Consider the following 22,900-nt stretch of genomic DNA (forward strand, 5'->3'; position numbering starts at 1 on the left):
TATCTTTTTTGTGTATATGCTTTCTACCTCATCCCAGTCTCTCTGTACGCTTGTCTTTGGGTACTGGTGATCATTTTTCAGTGGCGGTAGAGAACACTAACACATGTACTCAGTGACCCGAGCACACGTGTAAATGCAACATCCCAGAACAAAGTGATGACACAGTCACACATTGGTGTGAAAACTAGACGTCTCCATAATGCCCATCCCACAGCGCACACACGCAGAGACACAAAAATGAATAAAGGAAAATGTGCAGACCAAACCAGACAGCAGATAATGCAGGGCTTCAGACACAGCCCCTGTCTCTCATCAGTGGAGACACACACGCTGAAAAAACACACAGACAGGAGAGAGGAGCATCTTCAAAGGCTGCATTTGAAAGAACACATCGCCGCCACTCTTGCTGGCTCCCCCTCCTCCCACACTCCCAATATATATTCAAAGGCCATCCATTAACCTTTCACTTGCACAGACCTGTCTGTGATCTACTGCTCTCAGCTCACGCTTTGAAGAACATGGTACTAGACCATGGTACACTGAGAGCCATGAGGAGAAGAGAGGAGAAACAAGTTATAAAAGCAGAAAAGAGTTGATAGGAGAGGAGATGAACTGAGAGAAGGTGAGAAAAAACGAGATATAAATACAAAATACAGGAATGAGGAGATAAAACGCAAAAAATACAGGAACAAGGAGAGAAGAGGAGATGAGACGAGATTGGAAACATAATATAATTACACATTAAAGATGAGGTCAAATGAGATGAAACAGAATGATACAAGAAGAGATTAAATGACAGGCAACATATAAATACAGGAAGAAAAGAGGAAATGAGATGTGATGAGAGGAGAGGCAACATATAAATGCAGGTGTGATATGGGGCAAGACCAATGACTGTAAAAAATATGGACGACGCGACAGCCCTTTTTCCCATTGAACGCCTTGAGGGCAAAACGCCTGCTTGACGGGCACAAACTGTCGCAAAAGACTGCTGAAATTGGAGCCAGACATGCGCAGAAGGATTGTCTGATGGAGCCAGAGGAGGAGCCGCGAAAATGAGCAGAGTCGAGCTTCCAATCAAACGCTTTATGTAAAATCAACTACGCCCCCCGAACTTCTCAGCATGCGTTTGCTGTCATATCAACACAAATGGATGTAATAACGTTAACAAATATGAGGGTTTTATATATTCAATTGCGCCAGCTCCAGGCCGCAGCGCATAACTTACTCGCGGCGTCGCGGGCTGATTCCGGCTCGTATGCGGCAGCGCCTGCTCGCTCGGCCGCCGCATCTGGCTCGATTGACTCGGACTGGAATCGGGCAGTGAGTCCAGGCATCCGGAGTAGGTCCAGCAGAGGTAACGTTAGTCAGTCTGAGCTCTAAGAGATAAGTCTCCGGCAGGCGAGAATCTAGCCGGAACTGTGTTTTGCTATCTGGGTGGCTAGGCGTGTATCAGCAAACTAATAAAGCCCGAAAAAAGCCCTGAACTTAGCGAATAAACAGTGTTCCACCAGGATCATGTATGTCAGAAACTATAGTTTACTGCTGACCTCATTTTGTCATGGTAAAATAACACAGAAATCGATTAATAACACTTCAGCCTCCTGCCGAAGCTCAGACGCGCTGCTTTGAGAAACTGTCAATCACAGCTGTCAATCACGATGACACGCCCAGCATTAAATTACTGCTAAAAACAAACTGTTTACAAAAATGAAGATCTGCACCTATTTCAGCACAATAACCAGTGCCTTAATCGACCAGAACTATCTTTCGGGACATTTTATTGCAAGTGTAATATTTTTTTTTATTTGGGCTCAAGTCTCCTTCATTAACACGGAGGAGGCGGGCTTTATGACTTGTACTGCAGCCAGCCCCCAGGGGGCGATCTAACGGCCGAAACCTTCACTCAAACGTAGGCTTGCGGCACACTTGGGCAAGACGTATGTCATGATGATTGACTTCTGCAATGACCAATCAATGCAGAGAACTCCCCTATTTAGTGCTGAGAGCTGTAGCCTGTCGTGAGGCATTTTCTGAATTCCACTTCCTGTGTGGGTGGGTGCCGGCAATGGCTTTCAGGTAAGATGCAGTTAGCATAGCGGTTTGCTAATTGTTCAGTGGCTGGGGGGGGGGGTGAATGCTGACCCTGTGTTGTTGCATTTGTTTAGACTGATTGCACGACTGACTGCCCCACTGTCAGTTTTAGTGCAGTTGGAGACTTTATATCGATTGGTGAATTTGATATAAGAACACCTCATTCATGTTAGGTAAGTGTTTTGCATGCGGTTGTAAGTGGAAGTGTTAACCAATGCAATGATTTTTATTCGTGTGTGGATGTGTGTTTGTTTGTTATAGGATTCTCCTTCTTGCTTGGATCGTAAATGTGCCCACATTTCTGTCGCTGCGGTTCATGCTACTATCCAGAAGCATTTAATGCTACTTTCTAAACGATGCTACTTTGAGCGATGCTACTGTGTGAGTGCTAACTGAACTTTCTAAACCCCTTTTTATTGAATTTTAAAGTGACTGGAAGGTCCAGTTGCATTGGAAGACCTGGGGCCTCATGTACGAAGACTTGCGTGGAAATCTTACTAAAATATTGCGTACGCACAAAGCTGTAAATGTGCGTACGCAGAAAAAAATTCAGATGTATGAAACACTGCGTACGCCGAATCTCACGCATATTCTTTTGTACATCCGAATGAACGTGAAACTGAGCGCAACATGCACGAGCACAAAACCCCTCCCTGCCTCCTCCCCTGTATGAATATGCTAATGACTATGCTAATGGAAAAACCCAACGAAAATGCAACGGCAAAATCAAGCAAAAAGAGAAACTTTGAACAGAATGTGAATTGGAGGTGCTGCTTTCGGAGGTAGACCGGAGAAAAGCGGTGTTATTTGCAAGTTTGTTCTCCGGAATTAACAACAAAAGAGAAAAATAGAGTGGGAGAGTTTAGCTGATACGGTCAACACAGTTGGGTCTGAACATCGCACTGAGTGCATTTAAGAAAGAAATAGTGTGGTTTATATCTATAAAATGTTGCACTACCCTTAGTAGTCTCAGTGGCGCAGCTCATACGATGCATGTGTTCATGAATTGACACGTTCGAGCGTAAACTCGGTTCGAATCCAGTGTCAGATTAACTCATTCTTCTTTTTTTTCCCGCTACAAATCAGATTTTGGCCACTATTTATCACGAGAAAGACAAGTAGGAATCATCAATAAGTTTGTGCATCATATTTTATTTGCACATTTATTGAATGGAAATGTTTCTGATTCACGCATGCAAATTCATCTTCAGATAGTGTCTTTATAGCAATGTGTGTGCAGTAGATAGCTCAGATTACATTGGGAAAACAGGCGACTGCTGCAAATTGTGCTTTAATGTTTAGCTGCTCAACTGTATGGTATGGAAATCTTACATACCTACTAGATGAACCCGTCTCATACAGCTGCCATTGCAAGGATCAGACACTTTGTAGAGAAGAATTTAACACAACTGCCTCTAGGAGTCGCCAATGGAAATAAAACACACACGCACAAAAAATGTGCGTACGCCTGCCAGAAAGCTGCCGTGAACCTGCGCACATTCCCACGTTCAGTTCATTGTTAGTAAATCCAAACGTGAGCGATTCTGAGCGTGAAACCTGGCGTACGCAAAGTTTTTGTGCGTACGCAGCGTTGATACATGAGGCCCCTGGAGCTGTCAACTTTGAGCGATTTGTCATTGATGTGGTGAAATTGTGTCCACGTTTTATTTGCACTACAGTGTATTTTGTGAATGTTACTTTTCTGTGACTCTATTTAATGAATCCATTTTAAGAGGCCCTCTTTATCAATCTGTATTGAGCTCTGAATGACTGACTTCTGTGTCTGTGCTTTGTGTAAAATTAACTGGTTTGAAAGTGAAGCCCGTTTCCCATTGGTGGCTTTTGTTCTATTCTTTTACTTGCAGGAGCTGGGGGCCCACAGGTGAAGGATCTTTTTTGGTGGTGGTGGTAGTGCTTCTGTGCCAATGTGTGCTGTGGAACACTTTATTTTATTTATTTTTTTGATATACTGCAAAAGTGTATGGTGGATAACTTTCATGGTTGATCACTCCTAGCCCCGGTCCTGTGAGTTAATGCCTTAATTTAAGAACATTGATTTGAGAGTATGATATTGAGCATTTTCTATGTGTGGGTTGAATGTTAAAGACTTTCAGTGCTTTTTGTGAGGCTCTCCAGAGCTGACGGCCCTTTAGGACCTATTTTAGTGTTTGTCTTTTTAAAGAATTTTTGTTAATGAACTTTTGTATTTACTCGTGTCTACGGTCTGCTCCTTAAACTGCAAAAAGAGACTAATCTGTGTGACCTTTTTATATTTTTCAGATATTTATATTTATTAGATTGAAATTAGACGTTGGGTTGTGGTTCAAAGTGAGCTAACTTCTCAGGTATGGGAAGGGAATACACTGGTATGAGAGAGGAAAAGATGAGGTGAGGCAAGATGAGAGGGAAAACATAAAGAGATGAGGTGAGAGGCAACATATAAATGCAGGAATAAGGAGAGGAGACCAGATGAATCAATGCTGATATTTAAAAAGGTAATGATTCTCACTCATCAACTAATTGGTTCGTACTGTTTTTATTATTATTTTTTTTACATTCTTCGGGTAATTTAAATACAAACATTTCGGCACAATGCCTTCCTCAGTGTGGGATGGACATGGTCAGCAACAATACTCAGGTTGGCTGTGGCACTGACATGATGCTCAGTTGGTATTAATGGGTCCAAAGTGTGCCAAGAAAATACACCATTACACCTCCACCTGCAGCCTGAACCATGCTTTCATCCATGCTTTCATATTGTTCATGCCAAATTCTGATGCTACCATCCAAATGTCACAGCAGAAATCGAAATTTAGAACAGGCAATGTTTTTCCAATCTTCTATTGAATAAATTTGGTGAGCCTTTGCAAATTATAGCCTCAGTTTCCTGTTCTTAGCTGAGAGAACCCACATAGCAAAGTTTCTCTGGCCCACACAATCAGTTTTGGCTTGGCTCACATGCAAAAGTATGGTTTCCTTACACCAGTCAATCACAATGCGTCATTACTTAGACGGTGACTCTCCTTTTCATTTAATTATTCCATGATTAACCACATTTACCAAGTAAACATCAATCCAATGAAAATCCGACAGATAACATTAAAGTATACATTTGATAATCACTCGATGATTAAAAAAATCTTACATTCACCTCAACACACATAACCAACTGCACAATAAATATTTACCCTTACCTTCAAAAATCTAATTTGACAGGAAACAAATATATGTATATTTACATCAATACAATGACATTCTGACGGTCCAAAATCATTAAAAATACATGCAACTCGATGTTTGCTAGCAGTCTCTTTTTCATTTCAGTATATCATAATTGACCATCCACACAAAAGACAAAATATAAATACAGATATGAGAGAGAAGAGACAAGGTGTGGCGAGATGAGAGGGAGAGGCAAAATATAAATCCAGGAATGAAAGAGAAGATGAGATGAAATGAGACTAGATGAGAGGCAAAATATAAATACAGGAATAAGAAAGGATATGAAACGAGATGAGATAAGAGACAAAATATACATACAGGTATGGGAGAGGAAAAACGATGAGGTCAAAACAAGATGAGACGCACAAAATATAAAGAAAATATAAGGCAAAATATAAGTTAAGGAATAATAGAGAAGATGAATATAAATACAGGAATGAGAGATCCGATGAGATGAGACAATATGGCGTTACTATACAGGTGCTAGAGATGAGTCGAGATGAGAAGAAATGCAACATGTCAATACAGAGATGAGAGAAGAGGTGACAGGCTAAACGGAAATACATGGAAAAGAGAGGACAAAAATGAGATGAGAGGCAACATATAAATACAGAAATGAGAGAAGATAAGAGAAGAGAAGAGAAGAGAAGAGAAGAGAAGAGAAGAGAAGAGAAGAGAAGAGAAGAGAAGGGAAGGGAAGAGCAAAGGAGAGGACAGAATTATTAATACAGGAATGAGAAATGAGAGGGTGTAAAATATGATGGATTAGTTAAAAAGAAAAGAGAATGCCAACAATTGAGAAGAGAGATGAAACATGACAAAAAGATAAAACAAATGAAAACAAAACCAAATGATTTGGGTTGCTGCGATTTGTTGATTTAGACGTCTGAGTTGACGCTAATAATATGTCAACCTCAATATTTTTAATCCAATTGTCATTGTAAACTATTTTACTACCATGAGATACTGCATGTATTTTAGTCTACTTGTTGTGCTCAGTCTTTGTTGGCAGTTATTTGGGATTCTAAGATAAGTTGTTGGTGTGCTGTCTTTTCAAGTCATCCATCGCTCTCCACATGTTGTATGCTTCTTTTATCACTATAGACATTTGTTATAATTTGACATCAAGTTCCCCCTTGAAGTGGACTCAGGAGTGCACATACCTTTCAATCAAACTTCAATTTAGTGTGCTGTAAGTGAATTTATATCACATTTATTTACAGGTGTATATTACTTAACACATTTAAAGTCAGTTTTGTCTGTGTGAAGACACCACAATATGTAGTGTAGTGCAAATCCCTGAACAATCAGAGGTGAAGAATAGATTTCCTGTGCTGAGGGAGCAACAAACGGAACCCTGTGTTAAATAAGAGAAACAGACAAAACAGTCAAGTGCTGGGGTTCAAGGACTGGAATTGAGAACCACTGGAACTGTTAGGTTTATCTGTGCCTGCATTTGTTAATGTTCAGACATGATGTAGCCTACTTTATTTATATTCTTGCCTATTTTAAAGAAATGTTATTGTGTGACAAGCAGCATGAAGATCAAATAAACGTGTATATACAGAATTTCCTTTTAAATTCAAAGAACGTTTGTATTATTTTATTTTATTATTGTTAGGAATGTTTACTTTGGCTGCACGATGGCTCAGATGTGTTGCAATATTTTGTAATGAGTTTGTTTTAGATCTGCTCTTTTTCCATGGTACATTATTAATAACCATTTGGTACACAAGTTCACAAATCTAGACATATAATACAATGAACCCGGTGTTCCCCAAGGGTCATCATTGGGGCCAATACTCTACAGTGCATGTCAAAGCACAAACCAAGAACAAAGACTTTTCTGTAGACCTCCGAGACAAGATTCTTTCGAGACACAAGGCTGGGGAAAGTTACAGAAAAAAATGTCTGCTGCTCTGAAAGTTCTAAGGAGCACAGTAGTCACTATCATCCACAAGTGGAAGACGTTTGGAACCAACAGGACTCTTCCTAGAGCTGACTGCCATCTAAGCTAAAAGAGCCTTTGTCAGGGAGGTGATCAATAATCTGATGGTCACTCTGTATGAGCTCCAGCATTCTTCTGTGGAGAGAGGAAAACCATACAGAAGGACAACCATCTGTGCAGCAATCCACCAATCAGGCCTGTATGGTAGAGTGGCCAGACACTTCCCATCTGGAATTTGCCAAAAGGCATTTCAAGGACTCCCAGACAATAGGAAACAACATTATTTTCTCTGATGAGACTAAGTTAAACTCTTCGAAGTGAATGCCAGGCGTTACGTTTGGAGAAAACCAGGCACCACTCATCACCAGGCTAATACCGTTCCTACAGTAAAGCATGGTGGTGGCAGCATCAAGCTGTGGTTATGTTTTTCAGCAGTAGGAACTGGAAGACTAGTCAGGATAGAGGGAAGATGAATGCAGCAATGTACAGAGACAGCCTGAATGAAAACCTGCTTCAGAGTGCTTTTGACCTCAGACTGGGGCAACGGTTCATCTTCCGGCAGAACAATGACCCAAAGCACACCGCCAAGCTATCATAGAGTGGCTTCACAACAAATTGGTGAGTTTGAGTGTCTTTGAGGGGCCCAGCCAGAGCCCACACTTAAATCCTATTGAACATCTCTGGAGAGATTTGAAAATGACTGCACACCCTTGCTTACCATCCAACCTGATAGAGCTTGAGAGTTACTGCAAAGAAGAATGGGCAAAATTCCCAAAGACAGTTGTGTTAAGCTTGTGGCATCATATTCAAAACGACCTGAGGCAGTAATTGCTGCCAGAAGTGCATCAACAAAGTATTGAGCAGAGGCTGTGAAAAATGATGCACATGTGGTTTTTCAGTTTGTTTGTTTTTTTGTTTTTTTAATTTAAAACAATTTCAAAAGCATTTTTTTCACATGGTCATTCTAGGGTATTGTTTGTAGAATGTTGAAGAAATAAATTAATTCACTCCATTTTGGAATAAAGCTGTAACATAAAAAAAAAATGTGTAAAGCACTATGAATACTTTGCGGATATTATATAGTCATTAGTCATTCGTAGCAGCCCTAAAGATGATGCAAAATGACATAAAGTATTTCATGAAATGAGAAAAACAAAAATATGACAAAATGCAAATTCGCTGAAAGATGAAAGAGCGGTGAGGATTAGAGCAACGGCAACCAACTAAAAATCAACATCACAGACTTCCAAATAAATAGATAAATAAAAACAGAAAAAACGCACATTGAGCAAACAGTAAGACTCCCCTTCAAACAGTATCCCGGCTCTGATTGAGCAGCAGAGCTTTGCTTTTATTTATGCATTAAAATCAGCCAACACATGTATGAATTGAGCCCTCGCTGCTTCAAAAGCCAATGAATGCAGCATCCATGCAGCCCAAACAAATTCCTCTCTCATTAAACATTCAGGCAGAAAAGTGCTCGGAGAAAAATACAGCAAAACAGCTGGTCCTCCAGAGCTGAATGAGAACTCGAGAAGAGGAGGAAAAAGAGAGATAAAGAGAGAGAAAACGTGTGTGTGTGTGTGACTAGAGGTTTTTTTTTTTTTTTTTTGGTTTTCCACAAGAGCAGCCATGAAGTGAGGACTTAAGTGTGTGTAAGATGAGGACAGATTGGAACAGTCAGATGGCCTGCTGCAATCACACACACACATAGACAGAGATAAATAAACACACAAGCACTAAATGAAACCGCCATGTCAAGACTTCATCATGCACCCTTGAGTGATTCATACGCTATCCCATTAAAGAGCACTAATGCTGTTTCACGGCCTATCTGCGCATTTACAAGCACAGATGAAGGAGCTGCTTCGGCTATTTGTTTACAAGGAGTGTGTGTCTGCGCCTGTGTCTTTGAGAGTCTGCAGGCTGTGTTTCAGACGAGATGTTAATGCTACTCCCCACTAAAGTGCTGTAAAGCCACGTGATGGTGTTGAGTAGCATTAAACAAGTCGGATGAGGTTGTATAATGTCACGGTTAGTCACCAAATGGAAGTGCAGAAATAATGGATCTTGCCAAAAAAAAGGTTGCCGAAAACACTCTTCTGTCTTCCAATGTTCTGATTGAAAAAAAAGGTACTATAATAAGAATGAAAAAAAGCTGGCATTTTTATCTAACTTCAAAGCATCGTTGGTTGCCACGTGATTTGAAATGTGCCATTTTTGCTAATCTGTGTTCAGTCCTGCAGGCAGGGATTTTAAGATTACTTAAACTATAAAAACAATGAGACTAACACTGCATTCTAGACAAAAGTTAATTTGTCAGGCTAAATTCAAGACATTTCAGAACACAGCGTTCTCCAACCTCCACCTGAAAGTATCCGACTATGTACAGCCAGTTATGTTTTGTGCAAGCTAAATATACATCAATAGGGTTTAGGTTCTGGTTGACACTATGTCACACCATTATGAATCAACAATAACATTCAATAAGTGAGTTTAGGGTGCTTTCACACCTAGACTTTTGTTTCAAAAGTCTTGTTTGCCCAACGCGGTTCATTTGGCATACTGTATGTGAAACCAGCAATCCCACACGGATCCACGCCAAAACAATCGCTCTGAGATTGCTTGAATGAGAAGGTCTCGGCTCGATTGAAACAAACTCTGAAGAGGATCAATTGTAGTGAAAAAGCGATACGAGTCTGGTTAAATCTAAATATTTTATGGATATGTAATTGGAATACGGCTATATAAAGAGACAATTATAAGTAGGGTAATGCCAGTAGGGCGGGAGGTCATTCAACAGACATCCTAAGTCTCCTAGAAGTTTTGGGAGTGTCCCGCAAATGCACATAGACTGCTGGATGCCCGCAAATGAGTGATAATCTCCCGCAAATCATGCATCTCCCTATGGTCCTCAAATACATTGTGCACCCTTCTCACCCCTCCTCACCACATCATTCCTTGCTCTTCAGACACGTTGCACGCACCCTGTCAAACACCAGCATACCACCACCCACCCTGACAGCTCTGCAAAATAATCCATGAAACTCTGACCAATGTGAGTAGAGTTTACTCACACATGACTTGTTTTAGGTCTTTTGGTTCATTTAGAAACTTTGCCGTGTGAAAGTGAACCGCACCAAGGGCAACAATGTAACAATTTAATCCCTGCTTCGGAACAACTGAATCGATTCACAGGTGTGAAAGCAACCTTTATCTCTGAAAAAAAAAAAAAAAAAAAGCGTTGTGCATTTCTAAATGTGCCTCACACAGGCGAGTGGGATTGACAAACCACCTGTAAAAACACTCTTTTTTACCCTTTGACTTCATCTCAATAAGGAAAACAATGTTTGCTTGTAAATGTATTTACTTTTTCTGCCCCAAATGCCTCTTTTGCACAATATCTTGCACAAATTGTTCTGTCTTTTGTACAAGTACTGGCTTTGGTGATGTTTATAGTTAGTAGTTAGTATAGTTTACTTAGATTACGACTCCAGCGTGTTAGTTATACTCTGTTATGCTATATTTTCCTTGTTGTTGCACAACCTGCCTCAGTCATACTATATAACAAAGGGTAACCAGCAACATCACATATTGACTTCCAACTGATTACACCATTCTAAAACACAATGAAAAAATCCTCTCTCACAGCGAATCAATCAAACGGTACGACTACCATCGGCAGTACTGCTTACCCTCCGACATCTCAGAAAGGCAAGAAAGCATCCACCGTATCGCCATTCATTTGTGTCACTCAACATCTCAAGGTCTCTCAATAGAAAAAGCCATAAACGAAGTCTTCAAGGGGGAATATTTGACATATGAGTGAGCATTAGATTGACTACTGGAATATTTCACTGCAATTCGGGAGTGTGAGATCAAGGGGCGAGCGTGAGACGGAGAAGTGATTTTATGCCAGATGTGAGAGTGTTACATGAAGGCGTCAGAGTATTAGACTAAGTAAAAAGTATGAGACATGCTGGAGAGTGTTTGAGCTGTTAGAGTACTAGACAATGCTGCATGCAAGGATAAAAAGAAGACTGTGAAAGGGTGGATACAATAAACTGTAAGGGGATTGAAGAGATGAGAAACTAAAAGTAGGTCATTGATTACTCATCCTGGAGTTCTTGCAAAACTGTTTGAGTTTCTTTCCTCTGTCGAACACAAAGAAAAATACTTTAAAGATTGTTGGAAATCTATTGGAAAGCATCCAGAATTTTACTTTACTTTGAATGACTGTTTCCACATTCTTCAAAATATCTGCTTTTGTATTCAACAGAAGAAAGAGATTCAAGTTTGCGTAAATTTTCATTTTTGGGTGAACTATACATTTAAGTGGATCAGAAAGTGCCATGTGTTGTCGCGAATCCAAATTTTACTTAAGTTGATCATTTGGTATAGAAGGTGGATTATATGAAAGGCAAAGGTCTTTAGATCAGGGGGTCCCCAAGTAATTATTTGTTGCTTTTACAACTGGGATCAATGGGCAGTGCATATTAATTTTAGAGAAAGTGTGTTTGTTTCAATGTACAGTATGCACTTAAACAACATGCACCTAACAAAACACATTCCACACTAGCATGCCTATAAGCAGTTTGTGGTTATTAACTTTGGCATTTAAACATTGAAAACTGAGAGGGGAAAACATAAACATAACATTCATGTACAGTATTGGATGTGCTTGAGTGAAAAAAAAAGAAAGAAAATAAAACGTTTTGAAATCTGATTTATATATATATATATATATATATATATATATATATATATATATATATATATATATATACTTATTTCAATTATATGTCTTCTGGGGAGGGGCATGTCAGAATCTCATTTTCAAGGTTTGTTTTGTCAAAAAAAAAGCAGTAATAATGCTAAAGATTACCTACACATTTATTTACACTAGTATAAAAATGTGATCCCTAATTATAGTGGGCATATCCCTTATTTTCACATCCCAATGTTGACAGGTATGTATTTAATTAACTCATTACTTTCAACGCTGAGTTCAAAACTCTTTTCAAATGAGTAGAATCAGTTAATTTTTAGTTAACTACACACATTTCAATTGATAAAGTTGACTGTTGTGTTTTACAACATACAACATATTTATTTATTTATTGATTTTTTTTTTTTATTTATTTATTATTTATTTTTTGCTTTGTAATGCTTTGTAAAGAGATGAACAAATTGAGCTGTTTATTTTGGTCTTCTGAGGAGACCCAAAACACTTTACATGATGAACAGATTTAATTTAGGCTTTTGTTCAATTATTTATTATCTTAGCGCAAAGGCACATTTAAAGGGTCACGAAACACCAAAACACATTTTTTGAGCTGTTGACAGTGGTATATGTGTCCCACACTGCTAAAAACACTATTAGGACACCTATATTTTACTAAAAAGTGTAAATTGGTTGTTTTTGCGTTATTACAAGCAAATTCGTACTTCCGGTTTGAAACTAATTTTTTAAGCTGCGTCACGGTCATGACATAATAGCGTGTATTCCAGCGTGCAGACTGGGCGTCTGTGCCAGAGTGAGTCTTATTACGTCTTACAGTGTGATGCATTAATGCATGAGTAAGGCTTGGTTCAAACCAATAAGCGCGCTCTATTGCGCAATTTCATTAATATTCATTACTATCACCGTGTTTTCAGGACAGAGACGCCACGTTGTGTTGGCAAAACAAGCGTGAAGTGTTGCTTTTATAGTTTACTGCAGTTAAGTTTCGTTTTCATTTTCTCTCTGTGAGAGCTCAGAGTCACGTGTGGATTACAGTGTACGCGACGCGCGACAACAATAACTTACGTGTCTAAGGAGGATTATTGTTTACCTGAGAGCTGTTCTCATCTGCAAACGCTGAGATCTGGATTCGTTTGTAGTATTCTCTTCATAAAGATGCGGCTCTAGTTGCTGGTGATTGTCCTGTCTCTACAGATTTGGTAAGTGAGCGACCAGTGCTCTTTGTTTATTCAGTTTGTTCGTATCTAACAAACTATTGCACAGAGTATAAATACGTTAGCACCACAACCAAACTTTAACCTTGTGTAGGGTTTTTACCGCATTTAGTGACCGGAATAACACGTGCGGCTTTCTGACACTACCTGCCGTGTGCATCTAAGTTTCCGGGAAATGCGGAGGTTTTTTTTCTCTCATTCGCCGTGCGGTATCAAACATTGCATGAAAAATACACGCTTAGAGCAGCTCCTCGAATCAAATATCTTGTGTGTGGCGAGGGGCATGAATGAATTCCCTGAATGAAAGAGCCAAACTGCAGTTAAAGTCCAACATTTAATATTTTGGCAAATAATTCGACTACAGATGTCCATGTAGGTTAAACACCATCACTTTCTTCTGTATGTGTGTGTGTGTGTGTGTGTGTGTGTGTGTGTGTGTGTGTGTGTGTGTGTGTGTGTGTGTGTGTGTGTGTGTGTGTGTGTGTGTATTTTGACTCTGAAACTCGCGCGTGCCCAAATAGACACTCCCACACCATTCCACTTTTCTTCCTCCGACACTCCCCCCTAAACAGAGCTGGACACGCCCACTTTTCTGACTTTTTCCAAAGTAGAGGTGTGAAAACACCCTGCTGAAACGAGGGGGTTTCATGGCCCTTTAAGTGCAAAGGGAAAATGTTGGCTGCAACTCTAAGATGATCAAACCAACACAATCTCACGGCAATTTGTAACTTTTAGATCTAGTGGCTAATTCATAATAATGCATACAATCCAATTAATACATTTTAATACAAGTTGCGCCAATTGCACCAATGGGGTACAATTTGGGTTCGGGGAAATTGCTCCTTTTATTCAATTCAATTCAACTTTTCAGTTCAACTATTTATTGTCATGTGCACAGTAAGGAAACACGTTTCTCTGTACAATGAGATTCTTACTTTGCCGTCCACAGTGAAGTCATACACACAATATACACATCATACGCAACATACACATAAATACACATATATACACAGAAGTGACTGAAGTATGATTAAAAAAAGTAAGTATATAAATATCTACGAAAGTAAACAATATATAAAACTCATTTAAGTAATGAAACAGATGTAAACAATGTACAGTGGTTCTTAAATTGTGCTTATTATTTAAAAAAGTGCCTAGTGCAATTGGCTTATGTGCAAAAAATAGTGCAAAAAATAGTGCAAACTGGGATGGAGAAATGAAAATGCACATGTGTTTTCATACACTTCCAGTTACTGTAGATGAATCGATAAAAAAATTAATAAATAAATAAGCACTTTTCAACAACAAAGCCTTGTTGTTAAAAACTGTTCTGCTTATTTATTTATTTATTTATTTATTTATTTATTTATTTATTTATTTATTTATTTATTTATGTATTTATTTATTTATTTATTTATTTTGCAGAAACTATGCAATTTTTATTATTATTATTATTATTATTATTATTTTTGCAGGATGATCCATAGAGCAGCTTTTATTTGAAAAGTCTTGTGTAACATTATAGATGTATAATGTGTATAGTGTGTGTCTGGTGTGCGTGTCCTTGTTTATTTAGTGAAGTATACAATTTTAGAAAACTATTCTCAGTCTCCTACATATACTCAATATACACATCCATACGCACACAAATGCACAAAGAAGGCAAGAACAGCAGAAATGGGAAACAGAATTATGTGCTCGGTGCGAGTGTGTGTTATTTGTGGCACGCTTTAATGGCAACACAAGGCGATCAATGAGCCCATAGAGGAACGAAGGCTTCCTTATTTCTCCAAATTGCCTGCGCTAGCAGCACAACCTTGATAACACTCAATTGATTATTAATGCATTATTAATCCAGAGCCAGGTCACAGAAACAGCTGGAGGCACTCATGCACACACACACACACGTACAGCACATTGATAAAGCGGCTTCATGCCCGCGGCCAAAACGTGTCCAATGGAACACTGAGTACATCACATCAATTCACAGCGGCAGAACCAGGCAAATTAAACACAGCAAATACAGCCGCCACCAAATATACCTGGACAAGCAAGAGCTGCACGCTCCCCTGCTCTCGGGGTCTGGCACTGGCCCCATGGAGCAGCAGATGGTGCACTGGTGTCGGACTGGAAGGGCACTAGCTGGACAGACTCCCATCCCCCTAGACCTCAGGCCTATCCCATCCACATCAGCTTTACTGACACATGAATCCCTCCACACATCCATCACACACACATACACGCCAACTCACACACATACATGCAGACATATTCATGGAGCATATATGCTAGTAAGAGTTTAAATGAAGAGTAATTTGCAGAAATTTGAATGTTTTGTTGACAATAAACTGTCTAAATGGTACTTGCATTTTAACATAAAGGTGTCCATTTGGTTTCTTTCATTAGTGTGAGAAAGAAAAAAAGTCTCATATATTTTTTCATATATAGTCTCATATATTTTTTAATATTCTTTAATTAACAGGTTCTGTATATAATGACATGATTTTTACCAATTTATTTACTAGTATGAATTGCATTTTAGGGTCTTGATCTCTGTTTTGTTGACTTTGGAAGTTCAAAGTTCAACAAAGAGACTTGTATTGACATTTGAGCTGTTTTGAAACATTTATTGTTTTATTCATTATTCAAACCCCTCACACAACCTGACTTATAACATTTTTAGTCAACTTTTCTTTTTTTTTTTTTTTCTTTTTTTTATGGACCACAATTGACAAATGGTGCTCAGAAAATTGAACACAATGTAACATCATTGTGGTTAAAACATGAATAAATAAATAAATAAATAAATAAATAAATAAATAAATAAATAAATAAATAAATATATTTATTTTATGACTTCAGCTGTACACTACATACAGTATACAGTATACAGAATATGGCAAATTTTCTCAAATGGATTATTTCCATGTGGGTTGGATCCCTAAATGCAGGTTTTAAACATACAAAAAAAAAAAAAAAGATGAATCATATATATCCAATTTGTAGGTTTTGAAAGAATCAATCATTAACACTTATTGACCAATAATAGATAATAGTTCACTTAGTAGTTTTCTGTGAGTCAATCAAATCTGAGTGTGCTGTCATTGTATTTGACGAACAAAGTTTTTTCACTCGCTATTATTATTGACATGTAGCTCAAAATGCAATCAATGGCAATTTACTACAGGACTCACATTAACATCAAATCTAACAGGAATGGGTTGATAATATTGATTAGTTGATTTAAATCTACCCTCATTTAGGTAAAACTATTGATTCTCCAAGGAGAAGTGTTTTGGTAAATATGTACTAAAATGCATAATCAATATATTTTTTTTTTTACTCAACTTGTTAGGGATGTCTGATATATTAGAAGAATAAACCACATTTACCCCCATGAAGAGGCCCTTTAAGAGAAAAAAAAAATAGCTTAAAGGGGTTAGTAATTTTGACCTTAAAATTGTCAAAAAAAATTTAAAACTGCTTTTATTCTAGCTGAAACAAAACAAATAAAACTTTCTCCAGAAGAAAAAAAAATATAGACATATCATGAAAATTTCCTTGCTCGGTTAAACATAATTTGGGAAAATATATATAAAAAAGTGGGGCTAATATTTCTGACTTCAACTGTTGGTTTTAATATAGGTTTTTAATAAATGTGACATATGTAAAATTGGCAAATGTGGCAACCCCAGATTAATATAGTAACTTAGCTGAAAAGAAAATGAATGAATACATAAAATGTATATATATATATATATATAAACCTCCAAATTATGTTTAACAGAGCAAGAAAATTTTCATGATATGTCTGATAATATATTTTTTTTCTTCTGGAGAAAGTTTTATTTGTTTTGTTTCAGCTAGAATAAAAGCAGTTTTAAATTTTTTTGACAATTTTAAGGTCAAAATTATTAACCCCTTGATATATATATATATATATATATATATATATATATATATATATATATATATATATATATATATATATATATATATACAGACAGTCAATGTAAGGAGTTTTTAATGTGATTTTATAAACTAGTAGTGTTTTGAAATATATAATATTCGTGATAACTATAAAACCGTGATTGTTCCTCAGACTATCATTGTACAACCAAAATCTATTATCATAGCATCCCTACCTGCAACCATTGACTTCCATAGTTGTTTCCACCATGGATGTAAATGGTTACAAGTTTCCAGCTTTGTGTTTAACAGAAGAAAGAAACCCAGAAAATATTGGAACTAGTTAAGGGTGAGTAAAAAGTGATTTTGTTTAATTAAAGTACATGACAGTTTCTGCATAAAATAAACACTACAAGGCAGTATAATGCCACAAACCTTTGTTCCTTTTCACACTAGTGATATTTCTAAGAGCATATATATAAATAAATAAAGGTGTATTTTTTTGTGCAGTTCTTTGCACAACACCACATACATATGACAAAACAAATTAACAATGTCTATGATTGGTAATCCATTATGTTTGTTTCACCTATCTATTTTCATATGGACAATGTTTGCTCTATAGCTCACTTTGAAGGTATTGTTCCCTTAGTAATGTATTTAAGGTTCACAATAAATAAATAAATAAATAAACAGCAACCTCTAGTGGATTTGTGTTCTGAAATGTGCAACAAAACAGACCAGGAGCAATGTATTTTACATTTCATAAAAATGTTAATGAGGCCATTGTTTCCAATGCCTTGTGCTGAACACTTTGCAAGAAACAACTGAACAAAGTGAGTGAGAGAGAGAGAGAGAGAGAGAGAGAGAGAGAGAGAAAGAGAGTCTTGTTAAACCACTCACTTTTTGCTGAATTAGATGCAGTAAAACTATCCAAATAAACCTGAAACTAAAACATGCTCTTTGAGAGCAAGATAAAACACTTACAAAATGTGCTCAAACACAATGTAATGCAAGATCTAATGTGGTATGGTCAAATTTCTGCTTCCAAATAAAATCCTAAACCTTAGAGTACACACTGTATTGATGTGCTGCCATTTTATCTGCAGGGTAGAAATCTGATGCAGAAGCCATGTAATGCCTTAAATAGTACTAAACTCATTTCAAGTACAATTCCAAACCAGCAATTTCACCATGGGACACAGGCACTACAAAGCACACAAAAGACTGTGACCTCTAGGGTCTGTCACCAATTCCTCTATTGAGATCAGGTTTACACACACACAACTCTCACTAGCTGGCCTCAATTACACTCACACCTCTAAACCTCATCGCCATAGAGAACACCAATGCAAGCCGCTCTATACGGGGTTTAGAACCACCAAATCGAACAACTAAAATGACATATACCACACTATAGTCGAATTAATGAACCCATACATAAGAGAATACACCTATCGTCACCTTGTAATTATAAGGTTTTATCTGCGTGCTGAATGATTTTGAGATATTAAGCTTTAAAGTTTTTGCATTCCATAAAGCAAACATTATGTGTGTAACATTTTTTTTATGTTTTAAGTAACAAGTCTTAAAATGTAAACAACACACACACATATATATACATATATATATATATATATATATATATATATATATATATATATATATATATATATATATATATATAAACCCTGTGCATATATATACAAACCTTGTCCATACTTCATATTTACGTCAAATAAGCTTGTTATATTAATTTGCAATGTACAGATATTGATGTTTCGCAATGTTTTTACACTACATTATTTGAATCTACCGAGCTAAGTTTACAATGTTTGCAATGTTTACATTGCTCTACTTACATTAAATCTAAATCCCAAATATCAGAACAGAATAAAATTAAATAATTTTAAGATTTAATTAATATAAGTTTTAATGTTACTGACTAATGCACTTACTTAAGTTACTCTTATTTCATTCATTTATTTTCCTTCTGCTTTTACCCTGTTTTAATACAGCGCAATGAATGTTGAATGAATAAGTGATGAGTGAATGAATGTTGAATGAGTTATGTATTTTGGAGAATGGGAAAATAATCTCTAATTGCATATTTAGTATTTAGTAATTAAAAATTACAATGTCCTGTCCCAATAGGTGGATTTAGAGGCTTTTACTTAAAAAGCACTGGTGGATTTAGATGCTTTTGACACAAAAGAAAATCTTCCTTGTTAAAAACCCTAGAATTGTCTAAAGTGACATTTTTGAAAAAAGTTTTTTATTTTTTTAAATTTTCTAGCTAATGACCTTTTCATTATCTATGAAATGAAACTTTTGAACTCAATTACAGGAGCATGATAGAAAATGCTCACTTACAAGAAAAGAGGTCTGATGGATTTAAAGGGTTTTGCATCTGAACTCTTCAAATATTCTGTCCGTTAAACAGCACTTGGAAAATATGTGAAAAATAATTAATTTTACAGAAGGGCTACCAGTTTGGAATTCAGATGTATATAATGAATGAATTTCAGTGGCACAAATCAATCAACTCATGTAATCAATACCAAGTAATGATGCGATAAATAACAAAACGTTCAGGAAAAGAAAATGAAGCTACTCAAGTATAGAGGATGCCTTCAAATGAACAGAAAATAGATAAACAATAGGACTCCAAGCATCTGATTGGCTGCCCAAGCATTTGCATCTACTGCATTTGATGTATTAGTCAAAACAACTGTTTAACATCTGCAAAACATGTGACACTCTGGGGAAATGAAACAATAAACTGCGAGTCTTTTGCTCTCGGGTGATCTGAAGAAAAGTAGATAAGCTACAAACCCTGTGCAGAGGGTCTGACGTGGCTCAGGGCAATGGTGCAGGTGAAGAGGATCCAGAGAGCGAGAGCCATGCTGTGGACGGAGCGAAGGATGGTGGGGGGGAGTGCGGTCGGCGGGCGCTCGAATGTGGGGCACTCCTTCCCTCACGCCCTCTCACTGATGGAGAACCTGCTGAAAAAGAGAACGAGAGAGACAAATGAGGAAGAGGGATCAATACTAATAGCAGGACCTAAATTCTTACTGTCGGCCTTTCCCTTCTGCGGCTCAATAAAAAAGCAGTAGTGCCCTGTAATTTTGTTCGGTCTGTCAAAGCGATGCGGCCGGTTATTGCTCCAACCAGAGCTGTGCTTTCTGGCTCTGCACGGCCCATTTCATGTTACACTTATTCAACGTAATTGAGAGAGGAGCTTTGGGCGCACACTTGGTGGCGGTCGGTTGGAGTTAGATGACTACAGCTGAAGGGCAGCCATGTTGTTCTTGCGCTAACATGAAAACAGCTGTTCCCTGGCAAACACTAATATTCTGTGGTGCTGTTCGCCAGTGGTTTAGTAGTGACTAAGTAAACGGAAGCAAAACATAGGGTGCTGGAAAATGTTAATTGTTTAATTTGAAGGGTTACATGTGTGGATAGCATAATGCTGATTATGTTTTAATGTGTCCAAAAGCTGTTTGCTAAATAAATTGTTCATCCAGAAAGGAAAATCTAAACTTTAAAAAAATCCAACTTGAAAAACGTTGAAAATACTTGTTTTTTGGGGGCAAAAATCTGTAAAAATGTCTGAACAACTACATTTAACACATTTACTTAACCTATATCAAAATTTACCTCAATAGGTTAAAAATAATTGTTTAAGTTCACCCAAAAAAGCCTCTGCCAACTCAGACCTCCTTACTTGAAAAAAATAAAGGTTGCAGTATTTCTAATCCTAACAATGCCAAAAAATAAGTAACACCAATAATAACATAATGGCATCATTATTATTAACAACAACAACAACAATAACAAAATACTAGACTTTTCATGTGAAAGACCTTTGATGTGAATTTTAATCTCAAATTTACCTTGCTCTATAAAAAAGAAACTCAGCATATGATTGTTTTTTTTTTATCCTTGTCTTGTTTACCATTATTGTTGTTTTGCCTCCTGTCATGTTTCTAAATGTTTAAATAACATTAGTCTTATGTTTATATTATTTTTTAATTAATTTATTTTTTTTTACTATTTTTGTATGTTCTAATAATATATTATTTCTTAGTATCATTTTTTGTTTTTTTGTTCACTCAACTATAGACATTTTTGGTCAGTGGAACTGATGTTTTCAAAAATTGACTAAACAGGAAAAAATATAAAAATATGAAATTAAAAATATATAAAAAAAAAAAATTAAGGAAATACATTTTTTTTTTTTTTTGTTCACTTAACTTCAAGCATTCCTGTGCAGAAAAAAAAAAAATGTTCAGTTGGCACAACTTAAAAAGTTTTGTTTCAGAGTAGTTTGCCTCTCCAAAAAACTAATAATCTTATGTTAACCCAACTAAATTGTTTTACTGACATATACTTTTAGGTTAGAGCAGCTGATGTTTTAAAATAAAAAAAAGGATAATGTTTTTTTATTTTATATTTTTTTTTAGTGGCTTAAATTTTTATTTTCAATTCTTTAAATCGTATTTTAGTGTATTTCTTCTCTTGATTACAAAAAAAAAAGTTATTTTGAAGAATGTTGCAGTGTAAAACAAGATTGTTGCCTTATTTTTTAGTTTAATGAAATTAACTTGTCTGTCATCTGCACAGATCAAACTTTGTAAAACCTTAAAAGTATCGTGTTTTTACAGTGTGGTTGATGCTACCTATTGACTTCGAATACGTCATCAAGATGGCGTAGAGCATGGCCGCTGTGTTGCCAGCTCCTCTAAGCTTTTTGCTCATCATAGCACACGTGCTGCAGATATTGTGATAATAAAAGTGATTTGATTTGACTTCCATTGGATTTTTTTTCTACTATGGAGGATACTAGGTAGCATCAACTGTCATTTTTCAATATATCTTGATTTACATTGAGCAGAAGACGTGCATGAGTAAATGGTGTGCTTACTTTCTTTTTTTTTCTTTTTTTTTTTGGTTTAAGGTCTAAAATCTAAAGTCAGTTATCCTTTTGTTGTTGATGTTGTTTTTGTGTCATTTTAGAACATCCATCTGAAGAAAATCTGAGTAAAATAAGAGTAGGTACACTGTAAAACTGTCCTTTCTATCAAAGTACACATCTTCAATAGTTCTTTGGCTACCAAAACTATCGTGTGTTGCGTTTTGCCAATGATCCAGTAGTAACAAATCAAGCAAAAGTAAAATGTTTGCTAGGAGTTGAAATAAAATCGAAGTAAGGGGAATAACATACAAATGATCTTAGAATTGCAATTAGCAGGATCATTAACAGCTAATAAAGTAATGCAAGTCTTATTTTTCCTCATGTAGGTCATATTTTATCATACCTGAGCAACCATTTCAAGTGAATCCGGGTAAAATAGCATGAGACTAGGTGCTGTTTAAAACTGTCCTTTCTGTCAAAGTGAGTTGCCTGCTGTTTCTCATGCAGATCCACATTTTCTGGCACAGCACGGCCCATTTGCTATTGCCCTTTTTCAAAATAACTAAGAGCAGCTCTAGGCACATACAGTATTTGATGGCAGTCAGGTACTGTTAGACGACTACAGCTGAATGGTGGCCATTTTGTATCTGCAACATAAGAAAAGGTGTTCGCTTGCGACCACAAGTATTTTTTGTTGCTGTTTGCCAATAATCTAGTACTGAATGTGCTTTTATACGACTTAAAATACATTCCGACCGAGGCAAGACCGAGGCTAACCGAGGCAAGACACATGCGAAAGAAGTTGTTAAAATTACAAGTGTGATAATACAAATAAGTGTATTAACAATAAT

At 36.8% G+C, this 22,900-nt stretch overlaps 1 protein-coding gene across 4 annotated transcripts in view; it reads right to left on the minus strand.

Moving 5' to 3' along the window:
* The window catches only part of adgrl1a (adhesion G protein-coupled receptor L1a), a 377,800-nt gene that overhangs the window by 182,157 nt on the left and 172,743 nt on the right, over positions 1-22,900 (minus strand). For 3 of the 4 annotated variants that reach the window (XM_068219413.2, XM_021474721.3, XM_073944963.1), the window contains exon 2: positions 19,967-20,136. In XM_068219413.2, coding sequence (XP_068075514.1) covers positions 19,967-20,036 — 70 coding nt within the window. In that variant the 5' untranslated portion in view covers positions 20,037-20,136. The remainder of the gene's footprint in view (positions 1-19,966; positions 20,137-22,900) is intronic. The other variant, XM_068219411.2, reaches the window with a different exon arrangement.

The sequence above is a fragment of the Danio rerio genome, chromosome 3 (genome assembly GCF_049306965.1).
Source record: "Danio rerio strain Tuebingen ecotype United States chromosome 3, GRCz12tu, whole genome shotgun sequence".
Classification (NCBI taxonomy): Eukaryota; Metazoa; Chordata; class Actinopteri; order Cypriniformes; family Danionidae; genus Danio; species Danio rerio.